General features: G+C 37.2%; 1 protein-coding gene across 5 annotated transcripts in view; it reads left to right on the top strand.

The window, feature by feature from the left end:
- Positions 1 to 20,756: 20,756 nt before the first annotated feature.
- Positions 20,757 to 21,867, top strand: part of TRPS1 (transcriptional repressor GATA binding 1) — a 260,682-nt gene continuing 259,571 nt past the window's right edge. For 3 of the 5 annotated variants that reach the window (XM_053559087.1, XM_053559085.1, XM_053559082.1), the window contains exons 1-2: positions 20,757 to 20,870; positions 21,574 to 21,669. In XM_053559087.1, coding sequence (XP_053415062.1) covers positions 21,604 to 21,669 — 66 coding nt within the window. In that variant the 5' untranslated portion in view covers positions 20,757 to 20,870; positions 21,574 to 21,603. Of the gene's footprint in view, positions 21,670 to 21,867 lie in introns of all 5 variants that reach the window. The other 2 variants (XM_053559086.1, XM_053559081.1) reach the window with 1 other exon arrangement.

The raw sequence follows: 21,867 nt of genomic DNA, 5'->3' as shown, positions 1-21,867 counted from the left end.
TTTTCATCTCTGCAGTTTCATTCTGTGTGCACACTGACAACTTTTAAATCCTCTCAGGGGTTTCCACACTATAATCAGGGTTGCACCACTCAGCACCCTTTTCCTAGAACAGTACAAACCCTCCATACCTTTTCAACGTGTCAGATTTTCTGTGCATTATAGAATTTAAACAAGCTTTGAAGATGAAAAAGACTACATACAATGCTTAAGAGTTACTATTATTATGACGATGATGATATGGTCTACAAGATGTACAAGGGCATTTTGGGATGAATATGGTATGAGTCACAAAGTTGCCACTGAAGACAGCTGTTTGATTGCTGCTTGAGAGTAGAGTTGAACAAGCCTGAATACGGATGATCTCATTTGGCTTTATAAAACTAAACAGAGCACAGGCAGTTAGTTGGATAATATATCTCCAAGGGAAAGAAGAGTTAGTGTAATTCATCTCTGTTGTAGTGTATATCACACTCTTACTTATAAACTCCAGATAGGATTTCTGTTCCCAAAAGGTCAGATTATCTTTAGCATGGTGACCTCACTCTTTAGTCACAACATGTAAGCTTGTGTTATTATTATTATTATTTTAACTTTAATTATATTAGTAACTGTCTTATTGTCTTTGTATATCCCTCAACTACATCATGTTGTTAGTATGTTTCTTTACAATTTTCTTCTTTCACGGGAATGAACCAAAAATTACTTAGAACATTATCTCATATTTATGAGTTCCTGTCTTCCTGGAGCAGAGGAGGGTTAACACATGGAGAAAAGATATGAGCTAGAAATCTACGACCTACTTAATGATTTAAGACACAAATAATTATAAAGGATTGAATACCAAGAAATGTCAAGGGTGTCATGTGGTTAATTTTGAAATAAATCACATCGATGACGACAACTGTAGATTTAGGTATGAAGTCTATTAAAGTGTATAGGGCTGGACTGTAAAGCTTGCAATAAGGAAATAGGACATTTCCAAAGTCATATTGCTAGAGAGGAACAAGTATAACATTTTAGACTGGAGGATACTGTGAGAAAAGTCATGGAAGTAGAAAGGAAAAAATGTTTTTCTCAACTGGTATAGTTAGAATAAATAACCCGTGTGGAATTTATGGGAAAGGGCTAAAAATGTTGTCAGAGAAAAATCTGGGCAGATGTTAAATCTAGCTTAATGAGATAAAACTTCATTTTGAAAGCCCAAGAGAGCAAATATCATATATCACATATGATTTGCTGATTGATCAACAAATATATTGATTTTTACTGGGTGTCCTGAAATTTGTGTTAACAAAGATTGTGAATTGACTCTAGAAAGGATTTCTCAGATAAAGGTGAAAAAGTGTTATAAATGTGGTGGTGGCCAAATGGGTCCATAATTCACCCTAGCTATTTACCATCTTTGAGGTAAGCCTTGTGTAGTCATCAAAGATGATGATATGGAGGAACAACAGGATTAAAAATGTTTAAATATTTCTTATATAGGTATATAAAGGTGGATTAGAGGAAGAAGATAATAGAGCAAACCTGTCAGGCCTGAGATAAGAGGGCTTAAGAAGGGGATGTGGCCATAGGGGAAATAAACTAATGGAAATAAATGATAGAACAAAAGAAAAAAATCAATATGACCTGATGACTCCCTGCACACAGGGGATACAGACAAGACTGCATCAAAGATGAATACAGAGTTTTGAGCTTGGATGATCGGGAATCTCTATTCATCTTCATTGAATAGTCTTGTCAGCTTCGTAGAGGCTGGATGTGTGGCAATTGAATCAGTGAGACAAATGGATAGTCCATTCTGAGCGAATGATACCCCCAAATGGAGTGTGAGGAAAGGGGCAGAAGATTTGGTTGCCAGACTTGAGGAAAACAAAACTGGATTTAAAATAATGTTGAGTGGTGATTCATTATGATTACTGATAGTATTTGACTAGTGATTTTTTAAAACTAGATGTGTGATTTTAAGTGACTTTGCCCAAGTAAAGAGTGAATGTGTTGTACTTCCTTGCCCAAAATGTGTAACAAGGAGTTGAAGAAACAAGCCCCTAAAAAGCAGAGACATTTATGTTTTTGGTAGAGACCAGCATATTATAGAATTGGAAGGTCTCTGAAAATTTCTCTAACCAGGTTACACTGATTGCATTTGTTAGGTAAAGTTCCTTTTATACTTCTGTCTTGCCCCCAAAAGGTGTTATACACACTAAGACCCCCACACCCTTCTTTCCCCTTTCTTCTCTCTGCTCTTCCTTCTCCCACCCCCTCCCTCCTTCCCACTCTCTGCTCTTCCTTTCCCTCACCTCCTCCCTCCTTCCCACTCTCTGCTCTCCCCTTCCCTCACCGCCCACCATGTACTAGGTCATTAATTGTCCTCTTATAAAAGTTGATTACATAGGATTCATGCTTCTCCATTCTTTTGATGCTTTACTAAGAATAGTGTGTTCCACTTCCATCCAGGTTAATACACAGGCTGTAAAGTATCCATTTTTTAAATGGCTGAATAGTATTCCATGGTGTACATATACCACAGCTTGTTAATCCATTCCTGGGTTGGTGGGCATTTAGGCTGTTTCCACATTTTGGCGATTGTAAATTGACCTGAGATGAACAGTCTAGTGAACATCCATGCCAGCATCTGCAGTTTTGAAATTTTGTGATGGGCCATTCTCACAGGGATTAGATGGTATCTCAGGGTGGTTTTGATTTGCATTTCTCTAACAATTAGGGATGATGAGCACTTTTTGATGTTTGCCAGCCATTCGTCCATCTTCTTTAGAGAAGGTTCTATTCATTTCTCTTGCTCATTGATATATGGGATTGTTGGCTTTTGTCATATGGATTAATTTGAGTTCTCTATAGATGCTAGTTATCAAGCTATTGTCTGATTCAAAATATGCAACTATCCTTTCCTATTGTGTAGGTTGTCTATTTGCTTTGGTTGATATCTCCTTAGCTGTATAGAAGCTTTCCAGTTTAATTAAATCCCACTTGTTTATTTTTGTTGTGTTGTTGCAATTGCTAGGGAAGTCTTCTTCATAAAGTCTTTCCCCAGGCCAATATTTTCAAGTGTTTTTCCCATGCTGTCTTTGAGGATTTTTATCATTTCATGCCTTAAATTTAGGTCTTTTATTCATCTTGAGTAAATCTTTGTGAGTGGACTGCAGGTCCAGTTTTAGTCTTCTACATGTGGATATCCAGTTCTCCCAGAACCCCAAATAGGGATTCTTCCCCTCAGTGTATGTTCTTGTTCAGTTTATCAAAGATTAGGTGTTTTCTATTCTATTCCAAATGTCTATGTCTCTATTTTTGTGCCAGTGCAGGTACCATGCTGTCTTGACCACTATGGCCTTGTAGTACAGCCTAAAGTCTGGTAAACTGATGCCCCCAGCTTTGTTTTTATTACTAAGAACTGCCTTAGCTATATGGTTTTTATTTTTCTGCTTCCATACAAAACAAAGAATTATTTTTTCCAAGTTTTGAAAGTATGATGTTGGTATTTTAGTAGGGATGGCATTGAATCAGTAGACTGCTTTGGGAAGTATAGACATTAACAATGTTGATTCTTTCTAGCCACGAGCATGGTATGTTCTTCCATTTGTTAATATCCTCTGCTATTTCCTTTCTTAGGATTTTATAATTTTTTAATAGTGATGCTTCACCTCTTTTGTTAGGTATATTCCTAGATATTTCATTTTCCTTGAAGCTATGGTGAAGGGAGTTGCATCCTTAATTAGCCTCTCATCTTGGCTGCTATTGACAAATACAAAGACTACTGACTTGTGGACATTGATTTTATATGCTGAGACATTGCTGCATTTTTTTTGATGACTTCCAGGAGTCTTGTGGTTGAGTCTTTGTAGTTCTCTAAGTGTAAGATCATATTGTCAGCAAAAAGGGAGAGTTTGACCTCCTCTGCTACCATTTGGATGCCCTTTATTTCCTTCTCCTGCCTAATTGTATTGGCTAGAACTTTCAGCACTATGTTGAATAGAAGTGGCAATAGAGAACATCCTTGTCTGATTTCAGTTCTAAGTGGAAAAGCTTTCAATTTTACTCCATTCAGTAAAATATTAGCTGTGGGTTTGTCATAGATTGCTTCAATCAGTTTAAGAAATGTGCCACCTATGCCTATACTCTTCAGTGTCCTAATTAAAAAAGGATTCTGGGTTTTAGCAAATGCTTTTTCTGCATCTATTGAGAGGATCATATAGTCTTTGGTTTTGCTTCGGTTGATATGGTGAATAACATTTATGGACTTGCATTTTTTAAATCAGCCTTGCATTCCTGGGATGAAACTTACTTGATCATGATGTATGATATTTTTGATGATGTATGATATTTTTGATGATAAGCTATAATCTATTTCTAGGATTTTGTTGACAATTTTTACATCTATATTCATTAGTGAAATTGGTCTGAAGTTCTCCTTTTTAGTTGGGTCTTTTCCTGGTTTTGGTATCAGGGTGATGTTTGCTTCATAGAACGTGTTGGGGAAGATTCCTTCCTCCTCAATTTTTTGGAATAATTTCTGTAATATGGGTATAAGCTCTTCTTTGAAGATTTGATAGAATTCTGGTGCAAAGCCATTCTGACCAGGGCATTTTTTTTAATTAAAATGTCCACCACATAGGAAAAGTATTCATTTTCTTTTTTTCCAGAAATGATCTAACCATTTACCAGAAATGATCTTTTTTTCTAGAAATGATCTAACAAAATTTTTGTAGAAAATGTGTAGAATCTGTGTGAAAATGAAGTCTTTCTTTCTCAGATCATATAACTCTTTAAAATGTTGTCCTTCAAGTCAGTAAGGTTTTTCACTGTGTTGTAACACTTTGGGTGATACTACAGCTAATTTAAACATCAAAATACAGCATTGGAGAAGACTGAGTCAATGAGGGATTGGTCAAAAATCATTCAGAACAGAGCAGTGAACAAAGCAGTGAACAGAGCAGTGAAACAAATTCTTTTTCTTCGAAATTTGTCATTGGTTGTGCCCTGTATGTGATATTTGTCTCAAGTAAGAATATCCAGGGTATAAAAGGCCAAACTTACCAGTCACAGAATGTTCTTTTTCTTTAAGAAATATTTTTCAAAGGCTTAGACACATGTTCCCGTGATATGTTTACATTTATTTCATTTGTAAGAGTTTGTTTAGGAGCAATTGTCACGAATGCTACGTGTGTTAGTTTACATGGTGGTTTTTATTTGCTAATTTTTTGAAGATTGCTGTCAAATGTTGTCAGTAGAGATATGCCACGTGATATATGACTTAAAAGTCAAATCCTGAAAGGGATAACTTACTTCTCCGAATGCTTAACATATCTAAGAGTGACTTGACTTCATATGGCATAACCTAACCTAGAAATGGAAGAGAAAAATATCATAACATTGGATCTAGAATTTGGTTCTGTTAATAATTTTTTTTCACTATTTTTTTTTTTTAGCTAGCTGTGTGAACCTGAGAAAGTTACTAATTATCTCTGGGTTTCTCTGTTCTTAGCTGTGAAATGCCAAGATCAACCAGATGCTTTTTCACATGACTACATTCTGTGAGGTGTCATCCCATGGAATCTGTGTAGAATGACCATGTAGACTCAAGAAAAACTCTTGAAATTTGGTTTCGAACCTTAATACCACAAGCAAGTCTAGAGCTACTAGCTGACAGCTTTCTTTGTGCAGCTGCATTCCTGTGCTGACTGTAATACATAGGGAAAGATGTCCGAGAAGAATAGTAAATGTCACCTTGAGTAGAAAGCCATGGAAAGGCTGGAAGATCAAGGCCAGCTGCCTTGAAAGATGTGAAATTATATAGCCCTGTCCCTTTCCTCCAAGTCTTTTCAAAATAGTTCTTCTTCCCACAGGCACATTCATGCCATCTGGCAAAAAATATAGGAAATACATATCACCAGGGAAAATGTGTAGACCCTGTATATCAGTAATCTCCCCTCTAAGAATTTTCCCTAAGAAGATACCGTCCGTATGTGAAAAGCTCTACCTTCCAGAATATTCATGACAGTGTTGCTTACAATGGTGAAAAATTGGGAATAATCTAAAAGTTAAGAAATTGGCACTCTAAACAGCCATTAAAAATAATGATGAAGATGGAATGAAAAGATATCCACAACATCTTATCAATTATTAAAAGGAGATTAGAGGCCATTTACCTAATACACCATTCACGTGAAATTATATGCTTATATCTTTCTGGGTATTGGTACAATTTCACATGATTTTTAATTAAGTGGTGATTTTTTTCTACAGTAATTGAATTTTTATTTTTTTAATTTTTATTTTTTTTGCAGTTTTTTGGCCAGGGCTGGGTTTGAAGCTGCCACCTCCAGCATATGGGGCCGGCGCCCTACCCCTTTGAGCCACAGGTGCCACCCAGTAATTGAATTTTTAAAAATCAATATGTTTCAATATTTCAAAAACAATAAAATGGATTGTGGCTCCTGATGAGCTGAAAATGAACATACAGTATCCAACAATAGCTGTGCCAGTCCTGAGCATTCTTTCTGGATCATATTTAAAATTAGAAATGACTTTTTAAATAGAAGTATCTTTAATATCAGGAATTACAACGTCTGAAACTTTTCTTAGTATTTATTTGTTAAATCCTTACAATTAGAAGCTAGATAACCATTATGACTTATATGATTATACCTAGTAACGTTGCTCTAGTTTTTGACAAATTTTGTTAGTAAAATATTTTATGCTAGTATTTTTTTTCTTGAATGTTCATGCAGGATACAACTTTTTGCCTGTACAGCATCTCAATTCAATCCTCATTTTATGAATCCAACAGGAAGAAAAGAAAAGCTTCCCATACAGATGATAACCATGTGAGATATTTGCTTTCCCAGCATCCCTGGAATGACAAGCAACCTCCACCATTGGACACCTCCCCACCAGACTCCGATAAGAGGATATTACTGCAAGAGGGAAGTGAGGAAGAACATTCTTTCTTGATGGCAGAACAGTGGTGGTGGCTGCATGAGAAAGTTTCTGGAGGCAAAAATACCAGATGTATAAATGTCGTATCTTTAGCTCAATGGAGGCAGTAGTGGTTTCTATATCAGCCTAGTTCTGAAGAGAATTCAGGTGTTGCTACTGGAAGCCAAGCTTTGATTTGGTTTTCCAGATCGCCTACTGGTTGTTTGAGCTACATGGTACCCTTCAAACAAAAGCATTTTGTTTTTAATCACCCAATCAGCTTGCCAGTGAGTACTGCCTGATATACTCATGTGCCCTTCTTTTTCCCACCACTGAGGACCTTCATAACTGTATCTTCACCTTTTCTCTGACAGCATGGAGGAAGTGAACCCTCCTCTGTTCAGGGAGGAAGATGCCCTTTCCCTTCTGTATGCAGACATGATCGTGCATGTGCCATCTTTAAAAAGGATGCCATGCCTTCATCCCCACTTTTAAGGCCTCTAACCCCTTTATTGCCAAACATCCTATTATCTGTGCACTTTCTCACTTCTGATTCATTTCTCAACTTTGTTTATTATGGCTTCTGCCTTTATCATTCCATTGCAATATATTGTGAGTCCCTAACAACCCACTGCCATGAAACCTCTTGGTTTTCCCTCTTTCTTAAAATATTTTCCTTTCTTTGGATTGTTTGACTACACCTGTTCAGGGTTTCTTGTTTTCACACTGGTTGTTGCTCTCTAGGTGACATCTCAGTTCTAGGGGCTCATCTTTTCTTTAATCTTTCCATAAATAATATGATACAGTTCCATGGCTTAAAATGCCTTTTGTATACTGATGCCTTGTGTCCTCAGACCAGTACACTAGAAGGCATTCCTTGAATCCTCCTTTTCTCCTACTTATCACATCCAATTATTTAGGCACGCCCACCAGTTATGCAAGAAAATGATCTTTCAAGTCTTCTCATTTTTCTCTTATCTCCTAGAGCAGTGGTTCTCAACTTTCCTAATGTCGCAGTGTATTTTCATTGTTAAAAAGGGATCACGACCCACAGTTTGAGAACCACTGTCCTAGAGCAACCCCCTAAGCACTGTGGTACAATTGCCCTGTGCCTACTCTTGCTTCAATTCTTAGTTCCAATAGATTTTCCTTGTACTCTGTTAAACTCCATGAGATAAGGGTTCTTGTCAGTCTTGAACTTTTTTGCTCTTATCCCTGTGCCTGGTACAGAGTAAATGTTCAGCAAATATTTGTTGGATAAAAATTCAATCAATAAATCAATTGATTAGATTCAGCTGGCAGCAAATTGAGCACTAGCTTGTTCTGGAAAGCTGAAGAAAATCCAACAGATGGTGATATAAATTGGATTGAGATGCTTTATAAATAAAATTAAAATCCCTAGTATCACGGCTGCCAAGAAAAAAAACTTGAATAGTGAAATAAAATATTCAAAGTAGGTGGACTGAGATACATTCCTGTTAATGACATCGCAATTGATCTCATTTGCAATGTAAATCCCTCTTGCTTAAAATGAGTCAATCCAAGGAATAACAATTAATTAACTGATTAATTTAACAAATATGTATTGGGCACCTATTATATGCCCAATATAAATGCAGATAAGACAGAAGTAAACCAAACAGACAAAAACCCTGTATTTATGAAGCTTATAATTTAGTTATGGAGAAGAATCAGAGAACTAAGTAAAACTCATAGTAAATCATATGGCGATAGCACTGAGGAGAAAGCAGAAAGCAAGAAAGAAGGATATAGAGCAGGCATCCTCAAACTTTTTAAACAGGGGGCCAATTCATTGTTAAAAAGGGATCACGACCCCCAGGTTGAGAACCACCATCCTAGAGCAACACCCTAAGCACTGTGATGCAAGTCCCTTAGACCATTGGAGGGCCGGACTATAGTTAAAAAAAAAAAAAAAAACAACAACAACTATGAACAAATTCCTATGCCCACTGCACATATCTTATTTTGAAGTAAAAAAACAAAACGGGAACAAATATAATCACACGGCCTCATGTGGCCCGCGGGCCACAGTTTGAGGACCCCTGATAGAGTGTCTGAAGAAATTTAGCATTTGACGTTGAGTAGTCAGAAGGCCTCACTCAGGAGTTGACTTTTAAGTAAATACTTGAAGTGAAGGAGAGACACATGGGGGTATTTATGGGAAGAACATTTCAAGCAGGAGCAACAGCAAGGGCCAAAGGTGTGAGGAAAAAATCTGTTTCTATATTTAAAGAATGTCAACAAGGCCAGTGATTGGAGTGAAGTGGAGAGATGAGGATAATAAGAAATTCATTGAGCGGCAAAGTAGAATTAAGAGTGGGAGTCTCTCTGAGTTATAGCGAGGGATTTGGCTTGAATGTGAAATGACATGAAAAGCCATTGGAGGGTGTTGAGTAAAGGTATGTGACCTGAACTGGCCCAAGTGTAAGAAAACCATGAAATATACTTCACAATTATTAGCTTATAAGGTCTGTTGAAGGATGCAATGTTAACCAAGTTAAATGTACAGTACTGTTAAAATATGCACTATAGCCCTGTGCTTTGGAGAATGGTGTTAGAGCAGTGCAGTGGCTTGAGGTAGTCACCAAAATAATTGAAAAGAGTAAGTACATGTTTAACAAGAAAAAGAAAGTTTATTAATGATTTGCACAGCAAGCCAGACCTCATGCTTGTGACTGCAGCCTTGTTGGAAAGGGCATGGAGGGGGGTGGTTTATGCACAACTTTGAGGAGTATCATCTACTTCTTGGAAGTCTCCCAGGGTCTTACTTAACTCTGTTTTCAAAACAACCCACCTGCAAGGTATGAAAACAACCTACCTACAAGATCTCAATCAGCGTCAGTCCCATAATAGCCCAGGTCAGCCTGACCCAAACCAATCCAAAGTAGGCAGACTGCATCCCGCATCTGCTGCTCCTGTCTAGCTCACTGCCTAATAACGGTTCCTGACATCTTAGTCAAAATATAAAAGTTAAGGAAAATCAATTAAAGACAATAAAATAATAAAGTATTATTCAAGGTACTTGCAATAATTGTATTTTTTATACATAATAATAAATTCTAAAAGTAAAAAAAAAAATCACTGAATAATCACTTTACCCAGTTAGCTATGTTTTAGTGGGTGAAAAGGTAATTATTTCTGACTTGGTGATATAAATCACCATTTTAGATGTAATAAATACTATAAAATATCTTATAATTTCTTAGGGAAAATCTGGGGCCAGACTGTTTGAATTTAAATCCTAGTTCTGCCATTTGCCATTCATGCAATCTTGTGCAAGTAAGTTATCTCTCTGGGCCTCAATTTCCTTTCTCTAAAATGGGAATAATAATAGCAATTCCTTTAAAGGATTGTTTTGAGAGTAAAGGAGACAATAAACATGAATCACTTAACATAGTGCTTGACATGGTATATGTTCCATAATCATAATGATTTTTGTTATTATAGTATTTCAGCTACTGATGTGGAAGTTGTTGCAAATAGTTGCATGAGAAACATTTTTAATGAACTTTTCATCTCTAACATTCTCTGTTATTTTTCACCTTTCCCCACAGTTATTTATTTATAAGTAATGTTACCTGAATAAATTGGAAAATTTTGTATTAGAAAGTCAGAATAATACAAATGTTTTACTGGTTTCACTGACATTTTAGATTTGGCAACACATCTAGAGTATAGAGCTCCTTTGCATTAGTGTCTTGTTTTAATATGTGCCCAATTTGTGGGTAAACAGAGACCCCACCAGAGCCATATTGCATAGAACATAGTCATGTGAAGCACAAATTGGTATTTAATCACTATTAAAATTGATAACAGAAATGTTAGCAAGGTCATTGAAGTTTATGCTGTCTCCAGCTAATAATCATTTTGTAGACCTCAAGATTTATTACAACCATGATGTGTATAATCACTATTTTCCTACTTAGGTTAACACCAAATATCTAAACTTTTGGCACTGGACAGGTTTTAATCTGGCTTCTCATCATTTTATGAACACTAATCACTTTCCAGGAAATCCTTATTTCTTCACACAGATTTGAATTCTTGAACACTTTCATGTTCTTTCAAACACCAAAAGTTCAGATGTTATGATACAAATTTTGCCAAGCTAGTTTCTTATTTCACTCAATTTGTTTAGAAGGAATTTGTACAAAATACCAGCCTTCTATAAAACAACCATATTAATAGAATAAAAATTTGTGAAGTCAAGGACATATGCAATTCAAGATTATTGGATAAAACTGCTGATTTAAACAAATGAATATCCTAGGGATTGAGAGGGCCCAAGTATTTCTAAGATGATACTATTGCTCACAACAGTTATTAGAATTTGTCGTTTCGATAAGTTCACTGAGTTTCTAAACAGTTTCTAATATGTTCGTGTCAAGGCCATTTAAGGGTGAATCAAATGTGAAATATTGTCAAAAATTACGAAGAGCCAAGGTTGGCAAGTAAGATTGGTCATCAATCTGTGCAATGCCACTTTGGATAAAATCCATGAAAATCAATTCATTTGAATTGCTTTTAATTGGCTTGAATAGCAATTATAACATTTAAAAAAAAAGTTTCACAGTAATATATTTCTGCATATCAGTATATAATAATTGATACTACAGTGTGATATATCCATTTGAATTATCTTTGAAACTGATTTACACAGGCTTAAATCATTAAAAACAACACAACTGGAGAATTTTGTGATAGCTGACTTACAGTGCGGCATTATTTAGTGCTGCAGAGCCCAGGATCTGTCACTCAAAGTCTAAGCTCTGGTTTCTCTGAATTAGCTTGAATTTTCTACCTTGGTAAAACAGCTAGAAGAGCTCTAGCTTTACATCTTCACATGTACAAGTGCAGTGGAATAAAACATCTGGGTGTTCTTACTGGTTGTTCACCAAGGTTTTAAGTCTCAATTCTGCCAGCAGAATGAAAGCATAGTGGGACTCCGACCTTGGACCCAGCTAGTTTTACACCTACCTGGGTAGACCTTGGCTATATAATTATACAAGACTCAGTACCTCTTCTATAAAATGGGAAAAATAGTGATATCTATTTCATAGAATATATTTTAAGGATAAATAAATTATTATATGTGAAATATTTAGAACAGAACCTGGCACATAGCAAGCACTGGATAAGTGTTAGCCATTGCTATTTAGGTATTTCCCTGAGCATTACAGCCATTTACTGTCTAGAGCTCAGTTTGTTTATTTGCAAAATCAGAGGAAGGGTCCACATTGTATTATAAAGCAAATGTTCATAATTCTATGCTTTCATAAAAATTTGGATGATTCTAATCCTTTAAGATAACCTTTCATACAGAGACTTTCAGGCATGAATCCTGAAGCCCAGCATGAAAAAGCTAAATTTCACCATGACCTCAGTAGAAATTATATAACTTTTCTTTTATGATACTCTGCATGAGAAAAGAAACCCACTGCCAGAAATGTGGTTAAGAAACATGTACTTTGTTAGAGTAGCTGGCAGTTGAGTCATAAAAAATGTTAATAAAGCAAAATGACTCTCAGCTTTTGCCTCTATTCTATCAATAGAATATTATACTGGATATGTGACGAACTACTGAGCAAGATTTTAACTTTTGTCTAATGACATTATTAAGTCACAGCATAGTATTCTACTGAGTGGTACATATTACATAGTATGGCATAGCGAATCACAGAGTTGTCACCTGTAGCCTAAACTTGGATTATTTTTATGACATATTCCATATTGTATCTACATAAATTGTGCAGAGGCACCCACAGTTATTGCTACATTCCACTTCATGCTCATTTTTCACTTTTGTGTTCAAAGGAATGACCTTCATTCACCTAATATAAAATGAAAATATGAAGTGGTATTATCGTTTTTAAAATTTTGAGTTGATCTGATGGTACATATGATTAGGTTACATTGTTTGCACTTGTAAGGTGAAGTCCAAGTTGCAGTTGGGTCCTTCACCCAGGAGGTGTGCCCTATACTTCTACTTTGTACCTGTTTTTAAATAAAATAAAATTTGGCTTAAAGTACCTGAACTTTGTGCTGAGACTCTGTTTGATTCTAACATAGAAAACTTGGAAATGTATGACATTATCAAAGCAGTGGTTTCATTCCTTATGTGTCTTTGTGACTGGGAGTGGTAATAGGAAATATGCTTCAATTCCCTTTCCTTATTTAAAGAGTCTCACTATACATGTGATTATGCATATGTATATCTTTATATATACACACACATATATGTGTTGCATCATGTTATACTGCTTCATTAATTACATAACTGGATATAAGTAATTCAAGGATCTTGCTTTAAATGGAAGAGTTCAAGAATATTGAGAAAAAATTTAATAGTACTTTCTAAAAACTACGTCTAAGACTGAGAACAATGAAAAGTAATAAATATTATTTAATAAAAAACAAGTTAAATGATCATGTGGTAGTCATCTGTGGTCATTGGCAGGCCCCTTATCTAAAAACCCTCAGGTGTCTTTGGGAAGGGCGAATAATTTAGTTAGAAGTCTCATCAATTACCAGTGTTCTCAATCTCTAATTTATGAATTTCTTGAGGCTCAAGAAATTCCCTTTATTTCCAGTAGTCTTACCTTGTTTATCTTGCTGACTTAATTAGCTTTGAACTATGAGTGTCCATGCCTCTCTTTCTAGACAGAGCTATCTCCAGAGTCTAGACAAGAGCAAATTGGAACAATTGCCCAGGGCTCTGCTCTGCTGGGGAAACCCAGCTGCTAGGGCTGCTGTGTAGATAGGTGAATGCTTGCTAAAGAAGAAAGAAGAGGGGGATGGGAGTTAATACAACCCACAGAACAATAATGAAAAACCATTAGCACAGTTTGTAAAGCATCTTCTACCCCCAACTTTTGCCCATTCCATGAAACAATACTAACCCGAGTGCCCTAAGCATTCTAAAGGACTTTAAATAAATTCCTTTCTATCTTGACCACTTTATTCTCAACATTAATTGATACCTTCATACATTTATTCAGCTAATATTTATAAAGGTCTTAGTTTGGATTTTCACATTTCTTATGGACTACTCAATATTTATCATAGTCAAAAGATCACTCTCATACTTCAGTGAATACAAGAATCACATGTTGTGCCTATTAAAACTGAATTCTCAGGCCCCACCTCTAGAGATGCAGATTTAGAAGGCGAGGCCCATGAATTTATAGTTTTAGAAAGTACCCAAGTTTGTTTATTAAGTACTCAATTAGATCATAATATCCATAAGATAGGAGCCATGTCAGCTCTTTTACCACTGGAGTACTCAACACCTAAAATAGTGTCTGGAGCACAATAGTTACTTAAAATATAATTGTTTATCTTTATTGAATTGTATTATTAAGAGCTATGCTAGCCTCTAAGTTACAAAGCTGAATTTATCAAAAATCCTTCTGTATCAATATGAGTTGAGGCAAATAACACAAGGCACAATCAAAGGAGTAATTGAAGAGAGTTTAATGGTCATTTACAAAGGCACAAACAGGGTTAAAGGAGGTAAAAAGAAAATGGTGCAACACTCAAGGCCTAGCAATAGTCAGAGGAGCTGCTAGGACTTGATCTTAGGACTAAATCATAAGGGGATGTACTTATTATTAGAACCTTGTCAATACGTAGCCATGACAGAGGGGCTGCCCAACAAGAAAGGAGGGGCCAGAGAGGTAAGTACACTATCTCCCTTCTTGTTCTCTGATTTAATGATGCCATTGGCTAAACTTAATCAGAACCCTATGGCAAGGGAGCCCAGGTGAATTAGTGTTCCTCCTCTCATGGCACAGAGCAGAAAGAAGAGAAACTTCCTTCCAGAAACTGACAGTTACTTGACTGTATAGTTACTTATGAACAAAGTTGAGAGAAAAAATAACTACTATTTATCATGTTATTATTTAGTAACATCCATGCAGTTGTCTACACAGCAATCCATTCAAATTGTCTAGATGTCCCTAGGATAAGTCAATTGTGTGAACATCAAGATGGAATGTTAGCTAAACATTAGTTTCCATTTTCCAGCTGATCACACTCTCCTCGACACACGTGTACGTGTACATACATGAACACATGCTCACATATACTTCCATTGGATTCACAGGATATTATGAAACATAATTTTTGCTGGAGCCTGGACATTTATATGTATACTATTTATTAACTATCACATAAGATTTTGATAATTTAACATCTGTAAAACTTTATAACTATCAATAGATTGACGTAGGCAAAAACAAGTCCCAATTTTAATTTCAAACAACATAGGGGAAAAAACAACAGCAGCATTTCAAGAGATTGTTTATTTCTACCTCACTTTTATAATTGTTCTAACTCACATTTCTGGCTTCTAAAACTACAAATAATCCCTTTCCATTTAAAAATACTCCATTTCCTATACCTCCATATTTTAATGTCTTGCATTTAAAGATCATTTAATCCACTATTTTTAGAGCAACATGGAATTATAAACCAAACATAATGATAATGAGGACAATATTTCAGAGAAGGACAAATGTCTTTTCTGATACAATGCCAAAAATATGTGACTGGAAGGAAGACCACCCAGAAGCTTCAAGTGTATTGAAGCATCAGCACATGTGTATTAAAGACGAAAGATAGAAAGAGAGAGAGAGAGAGAAAGGAAGGAAGGAAGGAAGGAAGGAAAGAAAGAAAGACAGAAAGAGGAAAGGGAAGTGAAGAAAGAAGAGTGAGCCACCGGGAACATTTGAAAACAGGGATCAACAGTAAATTTCTAAGTAAAATTTAAAGAGATTCTTCCAATATCCTCATTAAATCTAACATGGCTAATTTTTGACTAGCCATGATTTCATAGTCTTCTGCCCTCAAGAATCTTATAGTTAGTAGGGAAGGGACATAAGTAAATGAATAATATTATACAAATCACTTTGTCGAATTGCTACCTGGTGAGAGAAGCAAGTCTCATGGAAATTTAGTTTCTGTACTGCTAATTATGCTTTGCAATTTGAGGAAGCTATCATGCAAAAGGCAGAATCTGTTTGACCTCAGAAGAGGAGAGGGTATTCACATGGGTAGCTGGCATGGAAAGTTCTTCAAAGCCTTCCAGGAGAGGTGGCTGTGTAAGTATAAGACAAGACATTCCGATATGTCAGCTGTATCTGGAGATTGGTGAGTCACCTGTGGTCAAGAGTGGTCTGTGTGGAAGAATAAAATGAAGACTGAGGCCAGAATGTGCCATTTTGAAATGAAGACTGAGGCCAGAACTTGATGGGGGAGATATTGAAAGCCATAAACACTTTGGGGTTATTCTTTTGACAGTGGAGAGCTCTGGGATTTTTGTCAGAAAGTCATGAGGGACTAGCAGGTGCAGAAGGGAGATGGTTTGATCTTCTAGCTGTATGTAACAACCAGTAGAAGGAGAGAAAGTAGAGGGAGTAAGCGCAATCGCATGTCTTAAAAGAGATACTAACATTTGATTTTGGAAAGGATCAGTAAAGATGCAAAGGCAAAAATAGGTACAAAAGTCTTTTAAAAAGGAACAATGGAGAACTGGATAACCATTTGAATGTGGGGCCTGTGAGGGAGGGTATTGCAAAAGATTTCAGAAGCCTGAGGTTTCTGGCCTGGGTGACTCATGCCTTTAACAGAGATAGGGTTTGTCTATTTCCTTCCTCCTCCCATGGTGTCTCTCTTCATAGCCTTCTCTTCCTTGATTATGATATTGGATATATCAAATTAAAGATTGTAGTGTAACGTGTTAGTCTGAAATTTAGGCAAAGTCAGGTGTTGAGCTTAGTTATTTACAACTGAGAGTGGGTTGCCCCAGTTTGGAGTAGTGGGTGGGATGAGTGTAGAGCAGCAGAAAATAATGGAGCAGAGGGTAGGCATATGAAGAACATCGGAAAAATCTTACTTTTCAAAGTCAGATGAAGAAGAGTTGGATCTGGGTTAATTCAGATGTTGATGAGCTTTCTCCCTTGAGAGCAAGGAGATGAGTCTAGCTATTTCTCTAGAGATTTGGTTTGATCACTGAGTGATCTCATTTAATTTTAAATTCAATCCAGTGGATAGTATATGGTTGGACATTCATAAAACCTAACGAAAAAGAAAGAATCATTATTTTTAGCCTAGGGCACCCGAGTGAAGGATTTTGGTGTGTATGTGGGTGTGTGTGTGTGCATGTGCGTGTCTCACCTAGGAGGTTTGTTTCCATTTTTAATTAAATAAAGCCCATGTTGGTTGGCTCTGAGGGTAGGCTACAAGGGCCATCTGTTTAACCAGGCATTGCCTGATATTACAGGGCGAAGATTGGCAAGTGTAAGTGTGAATTTGAATACCAGATACAGGCTATTTAAAGCTGAATTTATCTTACATAAATTCACCCAGAGGTGTTCAGTAATAGGTAGTTTGGAAAATGATCATAATTTGTGCCGAAGAGTATGTTTTAAAGGTTGAGTGCCGAGTGATTGCAGGAAGGAACGCATTCAGGGAAGTTCATCTCTGATAATGCTTCTGTACCTTCAGGTCTCACCATGGAGGAGGGCAGAGTACTTCAATAATTGCTTTTGTTATGCTGGAAGGCAAAATGGCCTTCCATTTTCACATGGTATAGTACTAACTTGAGAGCAAATAATACAAAAAATTTTTTTGATAGTATGTGTTAAAGCAGTAGGCATTTAGGACCAAGGCTTGTCAGTCTTTGAGATTTCCAAAAGGAATCGCAATTTATGACGTGTTAGGGTAAACAGTTGGATTACATTTCTGAAATACGTGTTCCATCAGGTAAAATCATTGTGATTACAGACTCCGGAACTATAAGCAAGTTATGTGTTAAAAGGTTGAAAAATGTCAAACAAGTAGGCTTGTGCTCAACTACTAATCCCTCTTTTTCTCTCCCCTGTATAAACTACAAGAAAATGGGGGGAAATGTTTAAAACAGAAAATGTATGCTATGTCATTTGGGTAAATAATAAGCATTAATAAAGCTCAAGGAACTGTTTCATCAGTGGTCCAGCCAGGAGAGAATATTCTAAAATTCAAAGAATTATATAGAAGTTATTTTAAGTAAAACTGTTTCTTTTGTTTGTTTCCCCCCTCCTAATTTTTTCATTTACTGATGTGCCTATAAAAGCACAAGTTTTCATTTTAACATTCAGTTTCTATTGTTCAGAAATGCATTGCAAATAAAAGCAGAAGAGAATGGTTTGAAGAGCTTTGCATATGTCTGACAGCAGAAGGTAACAAATGTAAATAAATCTTTAATATTTCACCTAATTCAGTTGTGCCATGCAAATGTCAGGACTAGAAAAACAGATCAACAAATATTTCAAGGAAAACAATATACGTAACTTATTTTATATATTGAAAACAACTGTCAAACAATTATGATCTCATGTATTAGTTGGTTGTTTTGAAATATTCCTACTAGAATTAAAAAATGCTATAAGGGCCTTTGAGCTTAAACATATTGTGTCAATCAAAAGCACATGTAATGTATCTAAAGCATGAGGTAAAAATTTTCTTCATAAATTATTTTATAAATAAATAAGCAATTTGCTTGAAAGAGTTTACGAAAATATTTGTGCTTTTATTAAGTTCTCTACAGATCTTTTGTGGTTAATGTAAATGAATTGATACAGACAGTATTTTGGTCTGCTCTACTCTAACTTAAAATACAAAAAGTAACAAGAAGAGATTCTTCTTTTCTCAGGCAAACTTCAGCAAGATTGAGTCCGTGAAACTTCATTCATTAAATTTTTAAGTGACCGTGAATTTGTTGGCTTCAGTACCTGAACTGTAACTTTATCCTTTCAATTAAGGGACATAATTCACCCTCAGACCTTTGGCTCTAATTTTTCATATAATATGTAATTTTGGGTACACTTAATGGTCAAATTTAGTATTATTACAGGTGGAAAAACACCAGCCATCTCAAGGGTTTTGTGCTTGCAAAGGCATATAATTTAATTTTTTGAACCAATTTAATCAATGGTTGTTTTATGTGAATAAATTTACACTCTTGATGATTGCTTTAGATTTGAGGGTGACGGAGAGGAAGATCACTTCCCCTTTTGAAATGTCACTTAAATCTTGGGGAGCAGAAAAAGATTAGGGTACTAATCCTTGTGATAAATTATACTATTTAACTTTGCTAAGATGCTATAGCTTGCTTCAGATTTTATCACTTAGATACCAACTTTAGCAGTTTTAGCTGGTATTAACCCTTTAAATACAGAGAGTCATACCATTTGGATACATATTTCAAAATGTATTGAATCTAACATTTTTAGTTAGTCATGGCTAAAAAATGTTTTACTCAGATCCTTTTTTTTTGTTCCTGAATAAAAATGCTTCTCACTGTACCGTGCATATTTCCATAAAAGTCGGCAAGTTAATTTATGGCTTTAAAAAGAAAATAAAAGGTCTATACTTAATATATGAATGCTTTTTCACAGTGGAAATTGGTGGCGGACATTATTAAATGATTCCAGTGTGGAAATATGCAGGTGGTCATTAGTAGCTGACTATAATATTTACTGAAGATTTTGATATTAATTTTCCCTGCACGCAGGGAAAGATTTATATAAAAATCTAACTCTTTTCTCAAATTAATTTAAATTGATGATAACATATGAATAACTCCATACATATGAGGTTCATTGTTTTCTCCCTCCTTCAGGGAATATATTGTTTGTCTCATTGTGAAACTGTGTTTTTCCAACTTTGTCACCTGACTGGTTTCTCTAGTGCAAAAGAATTATTGCTTTTCTACTTATAAAGAGTGTATGGGACACGCTACCAAAAGACTTCTGGAATAAATGTGCTCCAAAACGGAATCACGTATCTGTCTGTCCAGCTATATTAAATAGAAATAAAGATCATAAAGAAAAAGGAGTGAGGTACTCGAAGCATATATTTCAATTTAACTTTTTTGATGTGATTGGCTTTTTCACTTCTGATAAAAGCATGAGTGGAAAATATACCCATCTTTGTTCTAAAAAGATGAAAGAATCATTTTGTGAAAAATATTTTGGAGGAAAATTACTTCATCGTTAGCTTACAGATTCATGATTGCACCTCTCTAAAATTCTAATTTTAATCATTTTGTAGTTTGGAAAAGGAAGGATGTTTCTCCTTTTAGCCCAAAATGAGTTTAAACTGACTTTCACCAGTGGAAAAACATGCCACTTAAAGTCACCCAACTGAAGAAAATGAAGTCCAAACGCCCAAGAAATGTTTACTTAGTTTTTAACACCTACTATACTTTGAATCCTCTCAGGGTAATGTTTTATGCATTGTTGATCCTTAGAAGTTAAAAAAAAAAAAAAACTGCTCAATTCAGTGAGCTTTGTGTTGAGGCAATTTTTTCCTCAACAATGAGAGATACGGAGATGTGAGGTAGGAAATAGAATGTCCTGCTTTAATTCAGAGCTGCTTATCTGCTACTAAACCCCCAAAGAGCAGCCTGTATTAATCTTGGAGCATTTGAATAATGTTCCCATTTTATCTAGTTTGTGGTACCCCTTAAACACCCATTGAGCTTCTGGCTTCTCAGCTCAGAAAACCATAGCAACCTCAGTCCGCACTTCTCCAACTCCGGATAGAGTTCAAGTTGTTCTCCTCAAGCCCTCTTGCCATGAAAAGCATGGGAAACTGTGACCACCAACTAGGTGTCCTAAGACTTCTTGCCACAGATAAAGGGCGGGGGTGGGGGGAGGGGACGCGGACGCACACAAGCGCGCGCACACACAGACACACAGACACACACACACATCCTGCGTCGTTTAATTGGGAGGGAGAAGAGAAAGTAACAACCGACAAGGTAAAAGCACTTTTGGAGTTCTTCTGATTGTTCACGACAGCATCTCCGAGTGTCTGGGAATCATCGGTTTGACCGCCACGCACAGCCCCCACCTGCCCCCCAGTCCCTCAAGGTAGGTCCTGGTCTTCACCCCATTATTCCTCAAGCTTTCGGATTTTTCCTCCTTTTCCAGCCCGCACGTTCACACATGGGGGGTGGGGGCGGGAGGAGGGGGAGAGGCGGGGCGGGAAGGTAGCCTGGTCCCGGCTCCGCGCCGCTCTCATTCGCGGCGCTCCGACTCGGGCGAAGTTCTCGCGCAGCCGACTCGCCGCGCCCGGGGCCGGTCCCGGCGGGCGGCGGCGGCGGGTGCCGGGAGCCGGGAGCCGGGCGGGGCGGCGGCGGCGGCGGCGGCGCGGGGACGCGCGCTGTCTCTTTAAGGGAGCTCGGTCTGGGGTGGCGCTTTCCTCCGCGAAGGCTCCTTTGATATTAATAGTGTTGGTGTCTTGAAACTGACGTAATGCGCGGAGACTGAGGTCCTGACAAGCGATAACATTTCTGATAAAGACCCGATCTCACTGCAATCTCTTTTTTGGTGCTGCTCGTTTCTCCAGACCTCGGGTCCTCTCGATCGCTCTCTCGCCTTCCTATTTTTTTTTTTTAAACAAAAAACAACACCCCCCTCCCCTCTCCCACCCGGCACCGGGCACATCCTTGTTCTATTTCCTTTCTCTCTCTCTCTCTCTCTTTCTCTCTCTTTTTTATATAAAGGGGGGGAGGGACGGGAAAGGGGGGGAGGCAGGAAAGACCTTTTCTCTCCCCCCCCCAAATAATCCAAGATCAACTCTGCAAACAACAGAAGACGGTTCATGGCTCTGGCCGCCGCGCCACCATCTTTCGGGCTGCCGAGGGTGCTCCTGACGATTAATCAACAGGTAAGGAGGGGAGGCCCTGGCGGGCCGCGGGGCCGGGGGCGCGGGGGGCGCGGGGTCCCCTCGGCCGGGCCCGGGGCGCCGCGACGCCAGTGCAGCGTCTGCTTGTGTGTGCGCAAAATGTGGGCGATCGCGAGCGAGGAGCCCTGGGAATTAAAAGTGACTTTCTTCGGAAAAAAAAAAAAAAAGGCAGAGGGAGAG

Source organism: Nycticebus coucang, chromosome 13 (genome assembly GCF_027406575.1).
Source record: "Nycticebus coucang isolate mNycCou1 chromosome 13, mNycCou1.pri, whole genome shotgun sequence".
Taxonomy (NCBI): Eukaryota; Metazoa; Chordata; class Mammalia; order Primates; family Lorisidae; genus Nycticebus; species Nycticebus coucang.
Note: the sequence above shows the minus strand (reverse complement) of the source record. Positions and strands in the feature narration are given on the sequence as shown.